At 36.3% G+C, this 17816-nt stretch overlaps 2 protein-coding genes across 3 annotated transcripts in view; one reads left to right on the forward strand and one right to left on the reverse strand.

Annotated features, from left to right (window-relative positions):
* LOC129267688 (ATP-dependent DNA helicase Q1-like) overlaps positions 1-9288 on the reverse strand; it is a 24623-nt gene extending 15335 nt beyond the window's left edge. Inside the window, exons 1-5 of the mRNA XM_064104759.1 lie at positions 9178-9288; positions 4293-4403; positions 3007-3191; positions 2146-2334; positions 603-782 (exon numbers count right to left, since the gene is read on the reverse strand). Coding sequence (XP_063960829.1) covers positions 603-782; positions 2146-2334; positions 3007-3013 — 376 coding nt within the window. The 5' untranslated portion in view covers positions 3014-3191; positions 4293-4403; positions 9178-9288. The remainder of the gene's footprint in view (positions 1-602; positions 783-2145; positions 2335-3006; positions 3192-4292; positions 4404-9177) is intronic.
* LOC129268766 (bombesin receptor-activated protein C6orf89 homolog) lies at positions 8997-16432 on the forward strand. 2 transcript variants are annotated; one of them, XM_064104761.1, is made up of 7 exons: positions 8997-9441; positions 10399-10767; positions 11465-11616; positions 12020-12207; positions 13286-13421; positions 14135-14267; positions 14875-16432. In XM_064104761.1, exons 2-7 carry the CDS (start codon positions 10407-10409, stop codon positions 14961-14963), a joined length of 1059 nt encoding a protein of 352 aa, XP_063960831.1. In that variant the 5' UTR covers positions 8997-9441; positions 10399-10406; the 3' UTR covers positions 14964-16432. The 2 variants fall into 2 exon arrangements, with proteins under 2 accessions (XP_063960831.1, XP_063960830.1); XM_064104760.1 differs by having other exon boundaries at positions 9291-9497.
* Positions 16433-17816: the final 1384 nt, after the last annotated feature.

The raw sequence follows: 17816 nt of genomic DNA on the forward strand, positions 1-17816 counted from the left end.
GCTCTTCCCTTTGCCAGTTTCATATGTCTACATCAATCCAGCATGCATCATGATAAAAAAAACTCTACTTAAACCTTCACTTGGGTTAATTCCTAGAGTGCCTAGAGTGCATTGAGTGCTGCTAATGAAGTCATAGCTCAAGCTAAAGCCAGGGTAATAATAGTTGCACTTTGTACTGTATCCTCTGGCAAAAGTGCTTCATAAATCCCACTTTTATCATTCACTAACAAGTCAGTGCTGGGATGAAATAAATAGAGGACCTGTCACATGCCTTGCTGACCAGAGCTGTGAGTTGATAACACAGGCTCTTCCCTCCGCCAGTCTCCTTAGTCTACATCAATTAGGATGCAAAAACAAAACTTACAGCCTCTACTTGGGTTAATATAAATTTCAGGATTAGGATGAATACTAGAGGACCTAAGACCTACCCTTGCTGACCAGAGCTGTGAGTTGATAGCACAAGCTCTTCCCTCCACCGGTAGGCACGAAAAGGATCACATCCCTGCCACTCAGAGGGGCATTTAAAAAAGTACTTTATAAATGCAGCTATTAAAATTCATTAAAAAATCAGTACGATGAATAATAGAGGTCCTATAACATACCCTTGCTGACCAGAGCTGTGAGTTGATAGCACAAGCTCTTCCCTCCACCGGTAGGCATGAGGAGGATCACATCCCTGCCACTCAGAGAGGCATTCATCGTCTTCTCCTGGAGCGGGCGGAACTTCTTGATGCCGAAGACTGTCTCACGCAGGCTGTGGAGCTTACCTGACCATGGGTAGTCTACCAAGAAGGCAGAAGGTAAGAGAGCATGAGGAAGTATGAACAGATAGAAGAGGATAGTAAATACAATAAAAAGAAAATAAAGAAAAAGGAACCAATATCAAATATTGCTGAAATGGAAAAAAAAAATAGGGACTGTCATTTCCTCCTCTCGATTTCTTTTTCTGTTTGGTTTCATTTAAAAAAGGATGGAAATGTAAAGTAGCAATACAGAGTATAATACATGTAGCTTTATCAAGACTCTTTTTTATTATCATTTTCAAACCTTAAACAACAATATTTGTGAACCATTGACAAAAGAGCGTCACACACTCCTATCTAACAATACCATCTGAGAACAGAATGAGTATAATTATTGGGGTTAGGATTATTTCATTTTCAGCTGGTTCATATGCAAATCTAAACAATGATAGACAACATGAGCAGTTTCAAACTTTAGACATGATCAAATCTAAATAAGATTATCTTACCACATCTGATGTGAATTGTTACACAGTATAAATAAACTGTCATACATATATGAGGACATCTACTCCTAAGAATTGTTATGTGATGATAAGACATATCTCACATATCCAATAATATACCAATCCACTTTTACAGGAAGTATAGCAGGAAACTATATGTTTACCAATTCCAACTTTCTAAAGAAAGTATTACTCATTTCTTCTTCCAGCTAAACCTCCGATGCACACACATTTTATGGGTTTCTTATTCATTACATTTCATGTTCTCCCTAAAAGGTCAACTTCCCCAATTCAGAGTAAAGTTATGACGTACAGATTGTTTTGGTCAAGCATCCAAGATTGACCAACACCTGTTTGGCTGTAGAGAGTCTTGACCAGACCAATATAAAAGAGGTTCACTTCTCAACCCAAACCATAGTAGAGATTGGTTAGAGAATAGAGAATACAAATTGGAGTTTAGATTGCAGATTGGAGTTTAGATTTGAGAATAGTTTAGAGATAGAGCTACAGAAGAGTCTACATTTTATACTACATTCAGTTTGCAGAGTCTATTTTATATACTTCAGAGTACAGTCACCATCAGAATTACTCATGTATTTGTCATCATCATCATCATCATCAAGTTATCTTTTTTAATAAATGAACTCTTCATCTTGCATTGATTCGTCTCATTTAAGTCTGGTTGAAAGCAAAAGTGCCATATGGATCCGACAACAACATAACAGAATGAAACAAAACTCCCCAATAGAAATTTTCATCTCTTTAAATTCATATTGAACAGATAATGCTTCTTTCAGAACTTATTTCAGAAACAAACTCAGGTTTTTCATTTCATTTCCAAACTGATAAAAGATATTTCATTTGCAGTCATACAGTGTGGTATTCTTTGTACTTACCTGATTTTTCCCAGTCAGTGGAGCCTGCCTGGAGGCTCAGCTCATGAAGCCGACTGGACTGGACCTCCAGCTGCTCCTTCCTCTGCATGAGCCGTTGCTGTTTCTGCAGGAGCCTTTCAATCTGCTTCTCCACGTGCTGGAGCTCCTGGTTCACCTCCTCTAGTCCATGCTGGATATCCAAACTCCCAGCTGTAATAAAAGAAAATAAAGGAGAATGGTATCCTTCAAACTGCTTAAAATAGGTCAAAGAATAAGATCAATGAGAGTTTGAGAAAAACTGAATATTAAGAAAGATATGAGAAACCCCCAGCTGTAATAAAACATTACCTATACTGTATATTTTATACAGTGGCTATTCATCAACGATAAGAGCTCATCATTCAATTGTCCAAACAATACCAAATATTTGAGATCGAGGAAGAGTCACGCATTAGAATCATATCCTGGAACCTGAAGTGTCGAAAGGACACCGGTAGTTAGCAAGTCTAGGGAAAGGTCACACTAACTTTATCACGTCAGCACCACTAAAACTTAGTAGTGTGGCTCCAAGGCTCGTGGATAGAGCGCAAAGATATCCTACAGTTCTAATCTTCAACTAAGTCTAAATTAAAAGACTGCTAACTTTCCAGTGTGTGTCTACACAGGGCTGAATGACAACAACATAAATACTTTGAATGAATGAATGAATGAATGAACGAACAATGATTAATGAATCAATGTATGAACGGATGAATGAAGGAAAAGAGAGATGGATGGATGGATGGATGGATGGATGGATGGATGGATGGATGGATGGATGGACGGACGGAAAAAACAAACAAATGAACAAATAAAGGAATTAATAAAATGTATATCTCTCACCTTCCATAGCCAAGAGAGGAAGAGGATGATCTACCTCCAGAAGACTTTACCCCCTACAATTTTGATAGCTTGTTTGTTCCTGATGACCGCCTCACGACCGAATCGGGAGCCACACTCTGGGCAGATCCCAGGCGTCTTGGTCAGGTCTTCCTTGGTGCGTTCCAAAAAGCACTTTACAAGTCCACCTATTAGAGTTACAAACAAAAGGTAAATGTTATTTGGGGCCCAATAACGCAATGCTTAGCGGCTGATCATCAGGGTAATTTTCATACTTCTGTTAAGGTACCTATGAGTGACTATATAAAGCACACTCATTCCAACTCCAAGTTACAAGCTCTAAATCAGCGCTTCTCAAACGGTGGGCCGCGAAGCTCTCTCAGGTGGGCTGCGAGAAGCTCCAGATGGAGAAAAAAATTATAGTGTATTTCACATACCTGTCCGAACATGGTATGTCCAATCCGTCTACGTGGGTCAAACAAAACTAAAGCACGCTTAGCCTTAGGTATCATGCACGTTGCAAAGCGTCACATGCACGCTATGATGGTTTCGATCAAAATTGGATGTGAACCTCATGTGCATGCATACAGTTCTCGAACTGTTTGTTTCGAACGTGCTTCAGAGCTTTGTGTTCAAATTTCACAAAATATTTTTATTAAAATGGATCAGCGTGGTCTTAAAATTTTGGTAGGTGGGCCTTTTCAATTCAATTCATTTATTTTCTCTTTCAATCTTTTTTACATTTACAATGATAGTTCAATATACATATTTACAAAATATAACATTTAAATCATTTTTTTATAATACAATAATACCATGAAATCGAAAGGGAAGGAGACCAACTAAAAAGCAGAGCTTGTAGGGTGAAGGCCCCCCTTTATAAGTAAATTTTATGAATAAAATATAAGATAAAATAAAAAAAATCTGAGAGTCAAAGTGGTCCACGAGTAAAAAAAGGTTGAGGAGTGCTGCTCTAAATAATTAATCACGTCATTGGTTGAATTAAGCTTGGGATATGCCCTACTTAATATTTAATAATATAAAAATACTTCTTTGTCTCATATAGTGCTTTTCATGAGCTCCATATCAAAGCGGTTTGAATATTCAACAATGTCAATTCCTCATAGACAGATTGTAGAAATATTTGTATTCAATAAGAATAACCAAACGCAAGGACTGAATGGGTGCTTCTGATGGGTTAAAAAGTTGCGTTTGATTTTCAGAGTTGAGTTCAATTGTAATTTGTAACACTCTCTGCAAAAGTTCCCAAAAGATCCAGACTGTCTTACCTTAACCGCCTTTGTAATAAGTGAGAAGCAACGTCTGACACTGGTGGCAGTAAATCTTTATTAAACGTCTCAATGGTGGCAGCATGTTTTACAGACGATCTTAGCAGCAATCTGAAAGTTTTCAATACAAAACAAGCTAAAGAAATTAGTACAAATGTAGGTAATCGCTCTTGGGTCAATTCTACAAGAGAAAAATGATCAATGCATTTGTAACCACAGGCCTTAAATTTCGTCATTTTTAGGGCAAGGCCAGTTTGGCCTTGAAATACCTCATATTTTGGAGGGCATCAAGGCCACTACAGAGGGCACCAAGGCCAAAATATTTTTCCAAGAAGGGCATCAAAGGCCAATCTTTTTAGGTATCCTATTTTAGATATCAAATGTACTTACTCTTGTACGGGGTGCTACATAAAGCAAGTGAATTTCAATAAAGATCTAGTTGGAAAATACTTGCCCGGATATATATTTCACTTGCCCCCAAAAAAACTTTCAAAGCAAGATTTTACCGCTTCAAAAGAAAGTAGTGTTGTTCTATGTACATGTACCATTGCCCTTTTCCTCTTTTTAACATGAACTGATGCACCTTGTATTTGTAAAATATATCTTGCCTGTCATGACCAAAATTAGTGTGTTGATATGCCAATTGAATGATTTCCTCTCTCATATATTTTCATGTACTTTTGTGACCATGGCACTTAATAAAAAATGGAATCACTGAAAATGAATAAAAAAGGAATGAAGGAAGGAAGGAAGGAAGGAAGAAGGAAAGAAAGAAAGAAAGAAATAAGAAGGGAAAATATAAAGAAAAGGAAGGGAAAATGAATGAATGGGTAAAAGGAAGAATGAAGGGGAGAAAGAAAAGAGGAAAGAAAAGAGATGAATGGAGAAGAAAGACAAATGAAAGGGAAAAAAGGAAGGGGAAAAAATTAAAAAAAATTAAAGAAGGATGAAAGAAATAATAAAGGAAAGAAAAAAGGTTTCCTTCATTCTTTGAAATAAATAGAGAAAAGGGAAAGACAAAGAAAGGGAGTAAAGGGAAGATGAATGAATGTTTGAAAGAAAAAAATAGAGAGAAAGAAAAATATGAAAAAATAGAGTAAGAAAAAAAAGGATGAAAGAATGAATGAAGGAAAGAAAAATGTTTCCTTCATTCTTTGAAAGAAAGAAGAAATACAGGAAGGGAGGAAGGAAGGAAAGAAGGAGGGAAAGAAAGAAGGAAGGAAGGAAGGAAGGAAAGAAAGAAAGAAAGAATGAATGAAAGAAAATAAAGGGGAAAAAAGTGAAAAGAAGGATGAAAGAAATAATAAAGGAAAGAAAAAAGGTTTCCTTCATTCTTTGAAATAAATAGAGAAAAGGGAAAGAAAAAGAAAGGAAGGGAAGATAATGAATGTTGAAAAGAAAAAATAGAGTAAGAAAAAAAAGGATGAAAGAATGAATGAAGGAAAAAATCTTTCCTTCATTCTATGAAAGAAAGAAGAAAAACAGGAAGGGAGGAAGGAAGGAAGGAATAGCAAAAAATAGGAAAAAAGAAAATAAAGAATGAAAAAAAGAAAGAAATGATGAAAGAGAGGGAGGAGAGAATGAATGAAGGAAAAAAATGTTTCCTTCATTCTTTGAAAGAAAGAAGAAATACAGGAAGGGAGGAAGGAAGGAAAGAAGGAGGGAAAGAAAGAAAGAAGGAAGGAAGGAAGGAAGGAAGGAAGGAAGGAAAGAAAGAAAGAAAGAAAGAAAGAAAGAAAGAAAGAAAGAAAGAAAGAAAGAAAGAAAGAAAGAAAGAAAGAAAGAAAGAAAGAAAGAAAGAAAGAAAGAATGAAAGAATATAAAGGGGAAAAAAGTGAAAAGAAGGATGAAAGAAATAATAAAGGAAAGAAAAAAGGTTTCCTTCATTCTTTGAAATAAATAGAGAAAAGGGAAGGAAAAAGAAAGGAAGGGAAGATAATGAATGTTGAAAAGAACAAATAGAGTAAGAAAAAAAAGGATGAAAGAATGAATGAAGGAAAAAATCTTTCCTTCATTCTATGAAAGAAAGAAGAAAAACAGGAAGGGAGAAAGGAAGGAAGGAATAGCAAAAAATAGGAAAAAAGAAAATAAAGAATGAAAAAAAGAAAGGATGGATGAAAGAGAGGGAGGAGAGAATGAAAAAAAGAAAGAAAATAATGGAAGGAGAGAAAGAACGAAAAAAGGGAGAGGAAGAGAGAAGGAAGCAAAGAAAAAAATTAAGGAAATAAAAAAGGAAATTTAAAAAAGGAGGAAATTAAGAGAAAGAAAGGAAAGAAAAAGACAATGAGGGACTTAAAGAAGGAAAGAATGAAGAAAATAAATGAACACAGAAAGGAAGGAATGCTAGGAAATGATAAGAAACAAAGATAGATGGAATGGAAAAGGAATTCAGGAAGGATAAGATGAAAAAAGAAGGAATGGAAAAAAGAAAAGAAAAATCAGGAAGAAAGGAAGGAAAGAAAGAATAAAGGGGAAAAAGGAAGGAAAGAATGAATAAAGCGAGAGAGTTAGAGCAAGAAAGGAATGGAAGAAGGAAAGAAGAAGGGATGACAGACAGAATGAAAAGAAAAAGGAGAGGAAGGGAGCAAAGAAAATTTTAAGGAAAGTAAGAAGAACGGAAATAAAGAAAAAAAAAGGAAAGTAAGAAAAGGAAGGAAGGAAATAAAAATGAACAGAGAGAGAGAAAGGATCAGGAAAGAAAGATCGGAAAGACTGAAAATAAAGATAGATGGAACTAAAGGCAAGAAGGAAGGATATAAGGATAAAGAAGGAATGATGGAAAAGAAATAAAAAATGAAGGGAAGAAAGAGGGGAAAAAAGTTAAAACTTCAAGCAAACAAAGAAAAATGTAATCATTTAACAATAATCTTACTGATATTTGGGGGTTTTTTAATATATTTTTTAAATTGTTGGAAAACTAAAATGTTTTAGAAATAAATAAAATTTCAAAGGTGAAACATCGCGGCATAACACATACACAGGCATCTCTTCTCAAAACAAAAGGTAAAACAACTCGATCTAGTAATAAAACTAAAAAACTAGCTCCTCCCATTACATCACCAAATCATATTTTCCTCCGAGTTGTGATTATTTGAGTGGAAAAACTGGTGGAAAAAGTCTGCAAAAGTACCACTGTGCTCCTGCATGCCAGCGCTGCCACACACAGCAGCTAGTACATGTATGTATGCTGACTTTGCGTGTGTGTGTGTTTGTGTGTAGATCACAGAATTTAGCGCAAACTGGCTTGCAATTTGAATTGAGGGAAGTTGTTAACTTTGTTTTTTCTCTCTCTCTTCTGTATTTTTGCTTGTGAAATATGGGAGAACTTTGAACACTTCAATCTCACAGTGAAAAAGGGCATGTCGGCCAGCTTGAAAAAAGGGCACAGCCTTTTTGGCCGTGAATTGTTCAATTTCTTAAAGGGCATCACTGCCAGTTATAGTGGTATTGACAGCCTGGCCGTCGATGGCCGTCGATTAATTTAAGCCCTGTAACCATTCAGAAACGGATGTATAATACAATGACTTGAATGGAGCAAATAAGGTTTTCATATCTCTCACTCTGTTGAACAGATCCCTACCACATTTGGCCATGGGTTTTTCTTCTCATGGTGTCACAATTTCAAGATCATGAGGATGCTAACTGGACAGACTAAGCTCAGAGACCATATGCACAGAGTACTCCCTCGTGTATGCCCTACACCCACATGCAACTGTGAACATGACAGGCAGACACTTGAACATGTCCTTCTTCACTGCCCACTCCACAAGTCGCATAGAGAGGAGATGATGCAATCCATTGACGTTGGATATCAAAGGACAAGCACCCCTTCCTATCTTTGAGATACTTCCCTCTTTTCCCATCTTGGGACTAACCCCAAATGCAATCTATAATAGCATCTTCTTTGGCTCGCTTCATCAAAAGCACCAATGTCAACTTCTAACTTCTAGCACGAGTAGATCTAAGCAACTAGTACCTAGCAGCTCATCAACCTTGTGACAAACACACTGAGAGTATACCGAGGAGATCATTTGGGTGTGGAAACGACCCACAACGAACAACAATAACAATAACATGTCATGATTTGGTACCTCCCTCTATCAAAAATCAAATTTTAGCTATGCCCTTTAAATCAGGGTCAGAATTGATTTTTTTTTAAAGGGTGTGTTTTGTGGGGTAACAATAAGCAACAAAAGACAGCAAAATAAACTCAAGTCTTGTTTCAAGATTTTCTTTATTTTGGGGGACCAGTAAATTTTAAGTTCGGACCAATAAAAAATCTAAAAAATAAAAAAACTGGTTATCTACTGGTCCGACATTAACATAACAGGTTGGACCAGGAGAAAAAAAGGGTTAGTGTGGCTATGTGGAGCGGCTGGAGCCCTGGGGAAGTGACAAAACTGTCCTCATCAATCTCAATTTATCAAAACATGATTTTCTTGGTTTATGAGGGCATCCTTGTTTTCTGTCTGGGACAATCCTCCTTTTTGAACTGGCCATTTAATTAATTCTCGACCTCGGCCTTGCACTCCCACTAGTCCAAGGATCCTGGCTCACTCCTCTCTCAACTCTGACTTCTTCTTCTTTTCCTCTTCCTTCGGCCTTCTCCTTATTCTTCCTCTTCTACCTCCTCATTTCTCATGTATTGTTTTTTCAAATATTGCAAAATGTGAGTGCACATCGACTCGAGTCTTGACAGTCATTATGACAAGCAACAAAAAAGTACACGACGCAATTTTGTATCGGTGGGACCGATCACAAATTTCTGCACCAAAATTTCACACATCCACGCAATTAACGACTAAAATAACTAATATTATAAACATTATCACCCCGAAGACGACTCATAACTCAAGATCTTGCTCAACTGATCATTCCAAATTACCTTTATTCATCACATCTGGGTTTTCTCCACTCGCCAATCTCTGATGAAAAGGAAAGACATCAACTTGGAGCATAGCATGTACTCTGCCGCCCTCTTGTGCTAAATGTATGTGCACTGTCAGCGTAAAGGGAATTTCCCAGAATTTGGAGTTGTCCTTTACACGTCCACTTGCAACTAGTCCAGATCCTTGCCTGCGCTGCAGATCCGGTCCAGAATTCATCTCATTTTGGACCGAGGACATATTGATGAAGGATTGAAGAACGTGTACGTATCGATAACGTTCTTCTTATACATTCTTTATTCCTAAGGCTAAGACAAGTGTAAGTTTTGCTTGGCATGTTAAATCATTTAAATTTTCATGACATGATTAACAAGATCATGCATGACAACTCAGTCTCACTCACTCTCACTCTCAGTCATACTTTTATTTTTTTTTTATGACATACCGGTCTTCAAAATTTAAACGAGTATGCATGAATGATGAATAGATATGAAGTTCAAGTTTGATTTGAAGTATCGCAAGATTCGCAACCCTGACTGTTAACTGTTCATCATGATACTTCAAAATATCAAACTTAAACTTTTGTGGTTGATATAAAAAAGATGGGCAATTTATTATTTAGGGTTAATTTGGATCAATCTTAAGAATATTTGTTACTCAAGAAGACGGACAGAGCCCAGGCCAGGCCCACGCAGAAGTGCAGGATTTGTCAATGTCTGATTTAGTTTTTTGATTGTTTACAATACATGATAGGTGTGCAGATGATAAATTTATGAATGAAAGTCACAGTGACACTCACACAGGTTTAACAATATAGGAGGCGGGGCATTGATAACTAAATTTATCTCATTTGCTTGCGCATGAACTGCATCATGTAGTTAATGTCTTATTCGACATCCAAATTGGGTTGTAATATTTTGGTGTATGACTTTAAGATACTTTTTGTAATTCTATTTTCCTCTATCAGTTGTGTAAGTGTAAGACCCTATTTGAATAAATACTTGAAATCATGTTTGCCTACATTGCTTGTTAGTTCGCTGTTGCCATGTCTGGTAAAGCTCTGACAGGGTTTTGTACATGTAGGCCTAACCTTAGTTCAATAATTCACATAACTGGAATATGTAAGAGGACGTCTATATTTCTAGCAAAGAATTTATTCTGTTTATTATAGACTGTTATAGTGTAATTCTTGTGATTGTACTTTTTTTTTCATTGATCAGGTCACACGATGGCAGAACGCCAACCACGTACCCGGACGCGAATTCTAAAGGACAGTGTGGAGGAGAAAATCAACCACTTCAAAAACCTGGCACGCCAACAAGGTCTGACAAGATCTGACATCGATGACTGCATCATTTTAGCACTCAAGGCTAACAAAAGACAAACTAAACCGGCTTCAAAATTATGGAGAAATCTAGCTCAAGGGACGATCATCTTCTCGATCATCTTGCTCTGTCTTTGGGTCATTGTCATTAACCACAAGCCAACCAAGCAATTCTTTGAACTCCTGTTTTTCAAGACGTCTTATCCAGTAATGAGAGCTGTTAGATTACTCAGTCTACCTCTTGCAAGGAGGGTCGATTTAAGTTGTAAGTTTTGATTGATTTTGATATTTTTAAAATTCTTAAGTTTCTTTTGTATATATATCTGAAATATATGTACCTAATATTGATGTTTCTTTACAGGTTACAACCATAATTATGATTTAATATGATTTAGGTTATGCTGAGTTGATCTCTTTTTCAACTAGAAGTCTTTTTTAATAAATGATAGTTGATGTATTGCAGAATGCAGAGAAATTGTAAATTTTGGAAAGTGGATCATTTTCAAATCTTTGCCATTAATTCCAAAGGATATATTGACTTGATAGGCCTATACTTTAGTTCCATGCATTTTAAAAACAAAAGCTGCAACACATAGCCAGAACGGTTTTGAAAGGGCATGATACACATTAACATGAATTATGGGGGAAACTGCTCATGTCAAATTTTCAGCACCACTGCAATTTTTAATTCAATCTAGGCAAAAGAGATGTAGAAGATGCAAGGAAATATCTTAGTGTTTAAGGCCCTGTGACGCAAAGGTTTGTGAATGATCGCTAAATAAAATGTCCTACCAAGACCATCGTTGCTTGCGCATTTTACTAAGTAGACTGACTAGGAACAAATCAGAATTCTTCTTTCATATTAGCGATTCATCTGTAATCTTTGTGTTACGGAGCCCTGGTCTGAATGAAATGTTTCGACTTAGGTGATGATTTTCTGTCAACTTTTGATTATTTTTTAGACATCTATTACTCGGAATGTGCCTTACCAAATCCCCTGTATCATGGAGCTACTGATTTACCCGACTGCTATCCATGCACGTTTGTGTCTAGTATTGAAGTCATCGAAGGCACTTCGAGCCTTTTCAGTTTTGGACGGCCTTTCATCTTTAAGGTATCGATGATGGGTATGGTGATGATGATGATGGTGGTGGTGGTGGTGGTGGTGGTGGTGGTGGTGGTGGTGGTGGTGGCGGCGGTGGTCATGCTGATGATGACAATGATCATGATGATCATGGTGATGGTGATGATATAGGTGATGATGATGATGTTTATGATGATGATGATAATGATGATGGTGATGATGATGGTGATGATGATGATGATGATGATGATGATGATGATATGATGATGATGGTGATGTGATGTGATGATGGTGGTGGTGGTGGTGGTGATGACGATGATGATGATGATGATGGTGATGGTGATGGTAATAATGATGGTGATGATAATAATGATTATTTATAAGAATGGTAATCATAATCATATTTTTCTCTCATATGTCATTTTCTATGCAGGATCCAAAAGTCAATCAGTTCACATATGGCGAGATGCAGACATGGCACAGTAAGAACTGGAAGATCTTCAGTCAAACCAGAGCAGATCATATTCAGTCTTCCAATCCATTTGTACATTCAACTGCTGATCTATTTGCAGAGGAGAGAGTCGAGGATGATCTTGAACATTCTCCATTTTCATTTGAGTGGTAAACCAGGGCCCCGTCTTAAAAAGAATTGTGATTGATCCCATCAATCACAACTATGAAAAGCCAGCAATGTCAACATCTAAAATGCATGTTTATTAAAAATATTTTCTTGATATGATGTATATTCATACATTCATTGTTTTGTTGACAATTTATTTTTGTTCACAAAGTACATTGTGCAAATTTCCTGTTGAAAAATTATGACATTGATGGATTTCCATATAGTTGAGGTTGATCGGATCAATCGTAACTCTTTGTAAGACGGGCCCTGCTCTCTAAAATTCTAAGCTTTTATGATCTTGATACTATTTTGATTTGTATACCTCAATGTTGATAGGAGTTTTTTTAAGATCATATTGGAAGCCAAAATAAATATAAATAGGTCAGTGGAAACTTAAAGTTTGTTAAAGTTTAATTACATAGTTGTGTTTTTCATTTTGGTTGTTATCCAAATTCTCCCCATATAATTCAGCTCAAATAATAGCCAGTTACACTCTAGGTGATTTTATTATCAATCAATCTTTACTTAGTATTTGACAGGAGAGCAGCGAGTGCTGGTAATGTGGCGTCTCATCAGGAAGGAGAGTGTTATTAGACAGTTTGGTCTATATTTTGAAGTCGGGTTTAATTTATAAACACTGGTCTAAAGTTGTGGCTTTACTATGGATAGCCAATTGTGACATTAATCTCTAAGCTCATTTGACTCTCAAATCATTCTTAACTGTCTGGGAAGGATAAATAAGATAGATGTCTTCACCATTCAAGAATTAGGAAAGATTACAGTAAACATACCATGTGAACAAATATTGACATGTTTGGCTTCCCATAATTTTTGCACAGAGTTGGACCATGTTATACCCGGGTTCAGGATACATACCTTTGTCATTTTATTATCAAGTGTCTACCTAGGTATTAAGCACAGTAAAAGTGGAGTTATGTTATATATACACACTTGTTTTAGGTCAATTTCTATCAAAATTCTCAGTGTATTTCGCACTACTAAGTGTAGTTTAATTATTCAACATTTGTGTTTGTGGTCATTTTCATTATCAGAATATCTTTTTTTTTTCTTTGATAGGAGAGTAGCCAGTGCTGGTAGTGTGCGTCTAGTCAGGAACCTTTGTGGTAAACCAAGCTTTATTCCTTCCGGGTCAGAGGTCATTCCTGAGATGTTCCTCATCATCGAGTCTTCCTCATCTTATCCTCATAATATGGTATGTTAATCTTATCCTCATAACTTGGTATGTCATACTAGAGTAGTATTACAGATCCAAAGTTAAGAAGTTAAGTCAAATGTGAGGAATATTAGCCTATCTGAAACCTTTATGATATAAAAATCAGATAAAACACAAAGTTTTGAAAGAAATCCATTAACAAATTTTACGTGCAGAATATCGTGCTTAATTCTGATTAATAATGTATTACTCATGTTTTATCATATTGCTTGGAAGAAAATGAAATTCTTAGTTTAATTTTTTGGATTCTAGTTGATTTTACAATAAGAATAATGTTGATATTGATATTGTTAATAGTAATGATAATTACTGTATTATAAAAACATTAATAATAGTAATAGTTTTTAGTATTTTTAATTATAAAAATAATAATAATCATAAAAGGAAGTATTTACTTTGCATAATCTATCTAGATAGTCTATTTCAAGGCATATTATTTTTACCCCGGCTCTATTTAGCTTGATCAAGCTGCCATTTCCAGCACTTGGAGCATTCGAGGAAACAGTCCTACATGGGTACCCATTCACCTCACCTGGGTTGATCAAGTGAAGCACAATTTGGGAAACATGCATGCCGTAGCTGGGATTTGAACCCACTACCCTCAGATTAAAAGAGAGTCGGAACCACTAGACCGTGACATGCCCTTATCTTTATTTTGTAACCATGTTTTAATTTCCATCTCTGAAATGCAGCCTAAACCGTCTTTCCCTGGCTATGCCTGGATATCACAATCTCACGGATCAAGAGAGATAGTCTTGTCTCCAGTCTCACAATGCAAGAACAACTGCACGGACGTCTCACTCCTACTGGAACCCGGCAACGTTTGTGAGTCTCACTTCTTTTTATAATACAAAGAGCGAATAAGCAATAGTGTGGTTGTATAAGATTTTGCATAAGGTGAAAGAGAGATGATTGGAGAGTCTCTCTGCAATATCGTGTTCCATGTGTCTTTTTCTCCCTCTTTTCCTGTTTTACTTTCATATAGTCAATTTATCAATCAAGGTCATTTTCTTTATTAACCCTTTCCACGTGTACTTCGCACCGGCCAATGCGCACTCGATGCCACGTGAACTTCGCATTTCACGCTCAAACAAATCCATTGTTTCCCTCCCTGAATATAATTCGGCACAAAGGGGTTTGTGACCCAGCGCACAAAGAGTAAGTACCTGGGTCCCAGTTTCATAAACCTTGTTAATAATAACAAATTTGCAATTAGTTTAAATCTACTGAATCCTTCAATCTTATTGGTTGATAGTACATTTGATTTGGAAATTGTGCAGTTGAAGTCTTTATGAAACTGGACCCCTATCTTCCCTCAAAATTTGATTTATTCTTCTGTATTTGACTTTATCATGTTGTTTATTTATACTTTGTTAATGTGAAATGGAAATAAAAATCTAAGTATAAATCTTTCTTTATCATATATCTGCAGTGTTCCTTGATACAAGATACTGGGAGCTTCAATCTTTTCCATTCGGAGACGGCGGCATCAGCATATCCTGTCTGGGTTCCTTTGCATGATCATAGGCATCTACTCAGTCCTAGAACCTTGCAGAGTCCATCCATCTTGCAGCCCGTCAGATATTCCAAGTTCGAAGACCAGCAATGCATGAGATTTTAGACAGGGAAGAGTGGCTCAGCTCGAGACCACCAGCCATTGTGTGTGAATGTGTATGGGGATAGGCTACGATAAAGGTGTGAAAAAGAGATTTGGGGGATGAGCAAGAGGGCGCCATGACATATGCTCTGGCGACAATTGCTTATAGATGGAAAATCTGCATGTCAAGCCAAACCTAAAACGTATCCTCCAACACTAAAACCCTAATCCTTAACTTTATATTATTCTGAACCTGAAACTCTATTATTACAATCCTAACTCAAACCCTTTGCCCTCTGAGATATGAAGACCAGAGGAAATGTCGCAGGAGCAAATGTTGTGTCACCGAGCAATGCGGGAGTCTCATGCCAAACTAAGGCTTGTGAAATTCACATGTCTGGCTCATTCTGGTACCTTAACTGGGATGTGCTGGAGGACATTTCATCAACATTTGTATTTCTCTCTGAGGAGTTGTCAGTTCTGACAATAACTATCCTTGATTTTGATTGGACGGGAAGCATGTGTGTGTGTGTGTGACTGTTACTATGGTTGCTGTCAGATAAAACATGTTTTGTCAGAATTTTTTTTAGAAAAGTCCTTTATAAATCCCTACCTTGTCAGAGAAGAGTTCAGTAGAATCTGATCGATATCTAATGTCAATGTAAGCACTTACAGATTTTGATATTAAGTGCTCTATAAATGCAATATTATATTAAGTTGGTTGTTGCCAGCAAGATATAGCCGATAACATGATACATCGCAGTCTGAAAATTAGGATAGCAAGGAAGGGATGAAAGTAAGGCTTTCATTTGTGCTTGTACAAGAAATGCAGGCATTTGGGTACCGACTTACTAAATTCTGAGTTGAAGGAAAGAAATACAGAGCAGCATTTATGGTCAATAAATGATTAATTTTTCATAATCAACAATATTTCGGTCATATCGTGTTCCCACAATATATCAACAATCATGTATCGGGTAACCATTACAGTATATGCAATATTATTTTCAACATTTCATTATTTCGTTTATAAGATTTATATATTTTGAGATTCACTGAAATAAAGCAATCAAAGGCCATCGATTTAATATTTTATCATGTATAGCATAGAATGAAGTGCCCAAGACAAACACAAAAACATTTGGCATTGTACATTCATGATTCTGTATTTTTTGTATTATTTTGGGCTCGTCATAATCAAGGATCTACATTACGAGAGTCCTTTTTTTTTTCTTGTATTTAATGTATGATAGTGGTTCCCAGTTTACTTTTTTTTTTAAGTGCTACATATAGGATGCCAACATATTTGCAAAGTACTATTTTCTGTGATTTGTATTTTTCTATGTACATGTTATTAAAAGAGAAATTGGTCATTTTTTTATCAAAGAATAAATATACCTTTTAGATTTCTTGTATGCAATTCTTATTTTCATTTTTCTTCTTTTTTATTGCTTTTCTCTCTCCCCGTGTTTCTCCGTCCTATTTTCTCTACTACCGTTTCCCTCCAATTCTCTCTCTCCCCCACTGGGGCTCGTTTCATAAAGAACTCTCATAATGCCAACATGGCTCAGCAGCCAATCAGAATCAAGGTTGCCATGGTAGTTGCCATAATGGCAAAATTACAACAGTTGCAAGTCCTTTATGAAACGAGCCCCAGGTCTTTCTCTTATCATCTCCCTCTCTTCCAATACTTTATTCATAATACCTCCTCATTTTTCACTTCTATCACTAGTTTCATTGAGAAATAAGATTGTTCCATTCTCTACTTTGGAAAGCCAGGCAATCATTATGGACAGGTTCCCCCAATTCGATATTTTTGTTTGCGCAAGGACAGTGGATACATGCTTATTTATAGTCCCTCATTTTTCACTTCTATCACTACAATATCATTTAGAAATGTATTAGATTGTTCCAATCAAACTTGATTTTTGGAAATCCAGGCAATCCTTCAGGGACGTATGTCCCCAAAATTCACATATTTTTTGTTTGCGCAAGGGCAGTCGGTGGATATGAATTTTCTTCATGAAGAATCTTCATAGCTTCATTTATGAAGAATTAGGACATCCATGGCTTTCCATAGTTAAGTTGATTATATTTATCACAAGTCTTTGGAACACTTGGTCAATATCCATTTCAAATTTATGGCTACTTCAAACCATTGTTATCCCATTACAGGATAGGAAATGGGTCAGAATGTAAAATTCTGGGACCAGTGGACCACAGATGATGTTCTTATACAAGGCCTCATCAGAAAGATTGTAAATGATTAAAATCTGTTTAATTCTCAAATAAGGAAAGCCAGTGAAGCCAATTTCATAAGTTAGACTATACAAAGTGTAATTCAATTGTATAGTACACAGAGAATTGGGTATTGACTACTATGCACATAAATAATGCTTCTGAGAGATGATCTAGGCTTGTGCCAATCATACTCTCTGGAAAGAGGGACGATGCTTCCATCTGGCTTTCCATATGCTTTTTTAATAACAATATCTCTAGTGACAGGGCGATTGGGGCACTTTGCAGTAAGACTTGCAATTAAACACAATCCAATATATCACATGCAAGTCCCAAATGCATGCATCTGATTGGTTGAAAAGTAGTTTCATTTGATTGCAACTCAAAATATTGCATGCAAGTCTCAAACAAATGTAATTGATTGGTTGAAATGAAAATCATTTTTTTTTTTTTGTTATAGGAATTACGTTGGATAGAGAATCAAAATATCACATGCAACTCCCAAATGTGTGCATCTGATTGGGTGAAATCAAGTTGTC

Source organism: Lytechinus pictus, chromosome 9, assembly GCF_037042905.1.
Source record: "Lytechinus pictus isolate F3 Inbred chromosome 9, Lp3.0, whole genome shotgun sequence".
NCBI lineage: Eukaryota > Metazoa > Echinodermata > Echinoidea > Temnopleuroida > Toxopneustidae > Lytechinus > Lytechinus pictus.

Excerpts from the sequence above, each read along its gene's own strand:
- LOC129268766 (XM_064104761.1), top strand. The coding sequence starts at position 10,407 with ATGGCAGAACGCCAACCACGTACCCGGACGCGAATTCTAAAGGACAGT. Across the intron at positions 11,617-12,019 it reads GACGGCCTTTCATCTTTAAG|GATCCAAAAGTCAATCAGTT; the intron begins GTATCGATGATG and ends TTTTCTATGCAG. Across the intron at positions 13,422-14,134 it reads CATCTTATCCTCATAATATG|CCTAAACCGTCTTTCCCTGG; the intron begins GTATGTTAATCT and ends TCTGAAATGCAG.